Below are 7,837 nucleotides of genomic sequence, written 5' to 3'. Positions count from 1 at the left end.
TGATCTCGGCTCACTACAACCTCTGCATCCTGGGTTCAAGCGATTCTCCTGCCTCAGCCTCCTAAGTAGCTGGGATTACAGACATGTGCCACCATGTCTGGCTAATTTTGTATTTTTAGTAGAGATGGGGTTTCACCATGTTGGATAGGCTGGTCTTAAACTCCTGACCTCAAATGATCCGCCCACCTTGGCCTCCCAAAGTACTGGGTTAACAGGCGTGAGCCACCATGCCTGGCCCATTTTATATTTTTTAAAATCTCCCCAATGGGCCAGGCGTGGTGGCTCATGCCTGTAATCCCAGCACTTTGAGAGGCCGAGGTGGGTGAATCACCTGAAGTCAGGAGTTTGAGACCAGCCTGACCAACATGGGGAAACCCCATCTCTACCAAAAATACAAAAAATTAGCCAGGCATGGTGGTGCGCACCTGTAGTCCCAGCTACTCAGGAGGTTGAGACAGGAGAATCGCTTGAACCTGGGAGGCAGAGGCTGCAGTGAGCTGAGATGGTGTCACTGCATTGCAGCCTGGTCAACAAGAGTGAAACTCTGTCTCAAAAAAACAAAACAAAAACAAACAAAAACTCCCCAATGTCTGGCTTAATAGACACCTGGATTTTCTTTTTTGTTGTTGTTTTAATTTTATGTATTTTAATTTTATGTGTTTAATTTATTTATTTATTGAGACAGAGTCTCACCCAGGCTGCAGTGCAGTGGCATAATCTCGGCTCACTGCAACCTCTGCCTCCCAGTTCAAGCAATCCTCCTGCTTCAGCCTCCCAAGTAGCTGGGATTACAGGAATGCACCACCACGCCTAGCTAATTTTTTTTTCTTTTTTTTTTCTCTTTTTTTTTTTTTAGTAGAGATGGGTTTCACCATGTTGGCCAGTCTGGTCTCAAACTCCTGACCTCAAGTAATCTGTCTGCCTCACCTCCCAAAGTGTTGGGATTACAGACATGAGCCACCATGCCCAGCCAACAGCTGGATTTTCATACCTCCTTCTTCTTTCAAGCTGTAGTGATAATACACATCATGTAGACTCTGGAAAACTCCACTTAACACCCATTTGTATATGTGCTGCTGAAGCGAGCACCTGAACACCCATCAGGAAAAAAAAGTCTTTTTTATTCCTATTAAATAGTTTTGGCCTTGCAGACACCCAGAAAGAGTCTTAAGAACTCAGGCGTCTGTGGATCTCACTTTGAGAACCACTGTCTGGGCACTCATTTACAAATGGGATCGGATAATCAAGAACCCCCAGACATTTGAAGGAAACCAACAGCCTGCAGAAGAAGTAGACAGAACCCTGGACAAAACAGGATAATAATGCAGGAATCAGGAGAAGACATTAAAATCAGCATAATTCATATCCTCTGAAGGGTCAATAAAATATAAGAACCAGTCAGATGGCAAGTGGGCACAGAGCAAATACACAAAAACCAATACTTTCCATAGATACCAATAAATAATCAATTGGAGAGGACGTTTGCAAAACCAACAACAATCACAAATAATCTAGGCATAGGCATAACCAAAGTTCTGGAGAACCTACATGAAGACACATTTTTAATTGTATTAAAGGACATACATTGAGAGATGTGTTATGTTTCCTGTGGGAAGCTTCAATATTATAAAGGTGGCAATTATTTGAGTTGCTCAGTGAACTGTCCTCTGCATTATACTAGGTTGAGCAGGATTTCTGTCACGAGTATGCACCAAGAGTCATAACTAATATATCTTCTAGGTCAGCAGTCCCCAGCCTTTTTGGCACCAGGGACCGGTTTCATGGAAGACAATTTTTCCACAGGCCCGGACTGAGGTGGGGATGGTTTCAGGATGAACCTGTTCCACCTCAGATCATCAGGCATTAGAGTCTCATAAGGAGGGCGCAACCTAGATCCCTCACACGCACAGTTCACAGTAGGGTTTGTGCTCCTATGAGAATCTAATTCCACTGCTGATCTGACAGGAGGCGGCGCTCAAGCGGTCATGCTCCCGCACCTGCCACTCATCTGCTATGTAACCTGGTTCTTAACAAACCACAGACAGAGAACAGTCTGTGGCCCTGGGTTTGGGGACCACTGCTCTAGGTTGAAAGCCACTCCAAATAAAATAAAGAGACAAGTGACTGACTGCAAGAAGATGTTTGCAACACATATAATAGTCAAAAGGTTAATATACTTAATATATAACATTCCTGGAGTCATATGAAGACAAAGAACCTTAAAATACAGGCAGATAATAGAAGCTAAACAAGAAGTAGCTACACGCATGAAAACGAATCCACCTCTGAATTAGTTAGGGTAAGGCTCACCTGTTCTAAGAGACCCGATGATACAGAGGGTAGATGAAAAAACAGATCTGTTTCGGTATTAGGTTCTCCAGAGAACAGAACCAATAGGAGAAACATACACACACACACACATATATATGATAAATATGTGTATATTTATCTAATATATATTATAGATCTATATTAGACATTACATAGGATATATATATATACACAGACACACACATGCACACATATTTATTTTAAGGAATTTTGAAGAATTTATTTTAGGGAACTGTTTTAAGGGATTTATTTTAAGGACTTGGCTTCTGCGATTGTGGAGGCTTCGTAAATCCAAAATCTGCAGAGTAAGCTGGTAGGCTGGAGACTGATATTCCAAGTTGGAGTTCACGAGCAGTCTGCCAGCAGAATTCCTCCTTGCTCAGAGCAGGTCAGTCTCTTTTCTCTTAAGGTCTTCAACTGATGGGATGAGATCTGCCCACATTGTGGAGAATAATCTGCTTTACTCAAAATCTTCTGATTTAAAGGTTAATCTTATCTTAAAAAATACTTTCGCCAGGTGTGGTAGCTCAGGCCTGTAATTCCAGCACTTTGGGAGGCCGAGGCGGACAGATCACTTGAGGTGAGGAGACCAGCCTGGCCAACATGGTGAAACCCCATCTCTACTAAAAATACAAAAATTAGCAGAGCATGGTGGCACATGCCTGTAATCTCAGCTACTTGGGAGGCTGAGGCACGAGAATCGCTTGAACCTGGGAGGCAGAGGTTGCAGTGAGCTAAGATTGTGCCACTCCAGCCAGGGCAACAGAGTGAGACTCCGTCTCAATCTATCAATAAATCAATCAATAAATACCTTCATAAAAACATCTAGAATAGTGTCTAATCAAATATCTGAGCAATGTGGCCAGATGTTTAAGTTAACACACAAAATGAGCCCTCACTCTTACTTTCTCAGGTTATGGGTCTAGGCTGAGCAGCAGCTCTGCTCCTCCTGGTCCCCCAAAACCCCAGGACCCTTCTCTCCCGCTGCTGACCTCCCCTAGGGCACTGCCACAGCCAGATACTAGGCAGCTTGGAGGCCCAGATAGAGAAGAGCCTCCTATCACAGGCCTGCTCTTACTCTGTTGCTGAGAACTTGGTCCTGTGGACAAGCCTAACTGTAAAGCAGGCAGGAAATGCAGCGGAGCTCAGCAGCTGCTGCCCAGCCACAGATCTGTTGGGCAGGAAGAAGAGGAAAATGGATTGTTTTTTCCTTTAGTAGAGATGAAGTCTTGCTATGTTGCCCAGGTTGGCTTGAATTTCTGAGTTCAAGGGATCTTCCTACCTTAGCCTCCCAAAGTGCTGGGATTACAGGCATGAGCAAAGCAAGAAGCCTCTACCCAACCTCCCTATTAAGAAGGAAATGTAAACTAAATCCAGGAATTTTTTTTTTTTTTTGCTTATCAGATTGGCAAAAATTAAAACTTTGCAATCAGTTGTATGTATCAGACAGGAGGGTTCTTAACCCATAGTAACAACTACAGAAAAAGATCTTATTTTGGAGGGCACTCAGAATCTTGAGGATGCAGGAAGAACAGGTTTGGACAATGAGCAGGTGTCATGAGGCCTCCCTAGGTCAATGGCAGAAGCAGGCTTGCACAGACACTTTGCCCATGGGACATGATGCCACAGGTGGACAGAGCCACGGCCAGGCAATGCCACTAGCACTCCCATTGGGCATTCGCTGCTTCTCCCAGGTCTGCAGATGCAGGGCCCTGGGATTCTCTGCCCAAATGTCACCATGCTCATTACCAGGGCCATATGGGCCTGTTGAGGCTTCCCTCTTCCTCACTCTATGACCTGAAGGGGATGGAGGGTCCTTTTCTGGTGGGGCGGGGATGGGGGTTGGGGAGGTGGGAGTCCAGTATGGAGTTTGAACCTGCAGGCTGCTGTAAGGTCCCCACTGTTTTGCAGGGCTTTACTAATGTCTCTAGAAATCTCAAACACACGGCCGGGCGTGGTGGCTCACACTTGTAATCCTAGAACTTTGGGAGGCCTAGGTGGGTGGATCACAAGTTCAGGAGTTCGAGACCAGCCTGGCCAACACAGTGAAACCCCGTCTCTACTTAAAATACAAAACTTAGCTGGGCATAGTGGCAGGTGCCTGTAATCCCAGATATTCAGGAGGCTGAGGCAGGAGAACTGCTTGAACCCGGGAGGTGGAGGTTGCAGTGAGCTGAGATCATGCCACTGCACTCCAGCCTGGGCAACAGAGCTAGACTCCATCTCAGAGAAAAAAAAAAATTTCAAACCCACATAGCCAGCAGTTCTTAGGAATCTTCTAGATTCTTCTGGGAATCTTCCATTGGTTGCAGAAAAGAACACATTCCTAGTGGAAACAGTAATTCGTGGAATAATACGCATAGAAAAGTGGGAGGCCTCATTGTTTCCCTTATGAGCTCTGGAGTCAGGCTCAAATCCTGACTTCAGTTCTTAGTAGCTGTGTGATCCTGGGCAGGCTACTTAACCTCTCTGTGCTGCAGGCTCCTCATCTGAAAAATGCGAGTAATAGTAATAAACTTTACTGAGGTTCGCGATGATTAAATTAATATTTGCGAAGTGCTCAGACCAAGAGCTTGGCATTTGATGAATACTCATTACCCATTAGCTCTTTTCATGATATCCTGACCCCGTTTCTTCTATACAAAGCATGTCAACACGCATCGGTGCATGTTGGTGTGTGCCCAGAACTGTACACACCCACCCATTAACAATGGCTGCCTGGAAGTAAGGATATGAAGGAAGTGTGAGTATCCATGTCCCTTTGTGATAGATGTGTGAATTACTGTGACTCCCCTATATCAGTCACTGACACTTGTGGACAGGTGGGTAGGTAATAGGTAGTAGCTACGCACAGGGGTGAACAAGGACCAAGCAGGCAAAGCCCCTGCCCTGGCTCAGGGGACTCTTCCAGGTCTGCCTCAGGCAGTGTAAGAACGCCCCAAGGGGCCTGGGGTGCCGAGGAGCAGGGAAAGGGACGGAGGACCGGCGCTTCCCAGTGCCAGGCCACGGCATTAGCCACCCTGCTCCTCGAGGTTCTGGGGCCAGATGTCCCCCCAAGTACGCACGGTCATTCGGTGAACAAGTGCTCTCATCTGAAAGTGCACACGCCTCCGGCGGGCTGAACTTGGGGGAGGGTCCAGGCTCCATAGGGAACCGCCTCCCAGCAACGGGGCTCGCCCATCGGTGGCAGAGGTCAGGCAGGAAGGGCTGGGAAGGGCGGGGTCCGTGCGGCCTGAGCCCTAGACCCCTTAGGCCTGGGGGCGGATGTGCACTTCGCCCATTTCAACATTTCCTCCCCGGCTGGCCACGGCCCAGGAAAGAGGCAGGGGTGCGGTTTCCCTCCGCCTCCCTCTCGGCCTTCTCTCCCGCACCCCTCCTCCTCCTCCTCCCACCGCTCCTTCCCCTCCTCCTTTCCCGCACCCCTCCTTCCTTTCCCCCTTCCTCTGTCCCTCCCCCGCCCCGGGTCCTCTCCCTCCCGTTCCCCCGCCGTGCCCTCCTCCTCCTCCTCCTCCTCGCGGTCCCCGCCCCGGAAACCTGGCTCGCCCCGGGAGGCTGTGGTGGGGCGCGCGGGGTGGTTCAGGGGCCCATCCTCTCCGCCGCCCGCGCGCCCCGCCCGACGGCTCGCACCTGCTTGGCGGCGGCCGCTGGATTCTCAGCCTCGGGTCGAGGAGGCGGGAGGGAAAGTGGGTCAGCGCGGGGCCGCGGCGGGGCCGCTGTTGTGCTTGGAAAGGGGCCCGGGGTGCCGGGGGCCTCTACCGGGCGCGGCGGCGGGAGCGTCCGCGCGTGACACGCCAGGCACAAAGGGGCCGGGCCGTCGCCTGCACTGGGGCTCGGGCTGCTGGGAGAAGCCGTCGGGTGCCGCACGCGTGGGCTGTGTCCCCCTTCCCGGCCACGGCGCGGGGCGGCCGGGGCCCGGGGCTCTCCCCTCCACGAGCAAGGCCCAACACCGCAAGCCGGAGCTAGCAGGCGCCCACCACGCCCGCTCTTCGTACGTCCCCCGGGCTGGGTCTGGGCGGCTCCCTCCTCCGGAGCTGTCCCCGCCGCCCCGCCCTGCCCCCTGGTGTCAGCCACGGGCCTCAGCAGCCTGGCGTCCTCCTGGGAGCGTTTTTCTGACACCTCTGAGGGACCCGGTCCCCTGACCCCCTGGCCCATGCGGTCTGCCCAGGTCTTTGCGGGCGTTGGCTCTGTTTCAGGGAAACCTCCGAGGCTGATACCTGGCAGCAGCCCTGCGAAGGACTGCTCAACCACTCACTTCCCGACCACCGTGCCCCCAGCAGCTCTGGGACGCCGGGCTCTGTGGGTGGGCTGGGTCGGGCTGCAGACATGGGTCACTGTCCTACAGCAAGGACTGGCTGCGAGAGCAAGGAGGGGACCAGGCCTTTGGGATGTCAGTCCCCGAGCTCCCCTCTGCTGTCCCCTGCACAGGCGCAGAAGGGCATGGCCGGAGGGTCAGGGTGCCCCAGCTGGGTTCCTGCACTGCCGCAGGCCTTGTCCTGTTCCCGCCCGCCCCCACCCCACCCCCACCGCCCCAGGCTAGAATCCCACCGTCCTAACATGCCGAGAACTCTGGCTACTGCTGGAACTGGAACTGGGCTTCCTTCCTGGAGAGCCTATCCCCTGGGTCACCTGATGAATGTTTCACCCTGTTCCAGAAGCTTTCCAAGTCTCTGACCAGAATGCCTCCCCATCCCTTGGCTCCTGTTGCACAATCTGCAGCCTACAGTGACCACGCCTGGCGCAGGCCTCTTCTCGGGCTCTGGGAGGCTGGCCTCTGTGAACGCTGGGCTGAGCCAGCTTCTGACCCAGGAGGGGCCGAGGGCTGCCACATTCTCACCCCGCTCCAGGTTTGAGAAGGTATTTCCATGGGAAGCCTGTATCAAATACGTACCCTTCCTGTGTGTCCTCACGTGTGTGCAGCAGTAACTGCTACAAGGCTACAGTCCGCACTGCTGAGCCAGGGGTGGTCCCTGAGCTTGTCTGAACCCCGCTGAGTGGAGCTCGATTGACAGGCAAGTGTTTGGTGTTCCCCTGGCTTGTAGAAGGGCTGATGTTAGCTCCTGAGACCACCATGTGTCTACTGCAAAAGGACAGCTGCAAGCCTCCAACAGATAGGGGAAGGAGGGAATGGGGAGAAGGGGGAAATCAGTAAAATACGACGTTTTCCAGCACCTGGGAGAGAAGGGGCTCTTGCACCGAAAGCCAGACACTACTCTTCTGGGGGAGGTGGCCATCTTTCCTGGCTTCATCCCTCTCCCTGGCTTGGGAGGGAGGAGGAGATCCCCACTGGGCCACTCCGGGCAGCCGCTCAGCCAGTGGGCACCCAGGTCAAGCAAGCCTGGGTGCTCCAGTGTGAAAGGAACCTTAAACTCATTGGCCTAGGACCCCAACCTTCTTTCCACCCTCATCCAGGAGCCCTTGTTTTGAAAGCTTCTGTGTATTAAATAAATGACAATTAAATCAGAAAAATCTGTGTGACTCTTTTTTTTTTTTTGAGACTGAGTCTCGC

At 51.8% G+C, this 7,837-nt stretch overlaps 1 protein-coding gene across 1 annotated transcript; it reads right to left on the bottom strand.

Moving 5' to 3' along the window:
• Window positions 1–268: 268 nt before the first annotated feature.
• LOC105497520 (uncharacterized) lies at window positions 269–6,824 on the bottom strand. The gene is made up of 2 exons (XM_011768671.2): window positions 5,959–6,824; window positions 269–2,763 (listed from the first exon to the last, which is right to left on the bottom strand). The coding sequence occupies exons 1-2, from the start codon at window positions 6,481–6,483 to the stop codon at window positions 2,677–2,679; spliced, it is 612 nt and encodes a 203-aa protein (XP_011766973.2). The 5' UTR covers window positions 6,484–6,824; the 3' UTR covers window positions 269–2,676.
• Between the last annotated feature and the right edge of the window lie 1,013 nt (window positions 6,825–7,837).

This window comes from Macaca nemestrina, chromosome 7, assembly GCF_043159975.1.
Source record: "Macaca nemestrina isolate mMacNem1 chromosome 7, mMacNem.hap1, whole genome shotgun sequence".
NCBI lineage: Eukaryota > Metazoa > Chordata > Mammalia > Primates > Cercopithecidae > Macaca > Macaca nemestrina.
The sequence above is the reverse complement of the archived record's forward strand: the minus strand, read 5'-3'. Positions and strand labels throughout refer to the sequence as shown.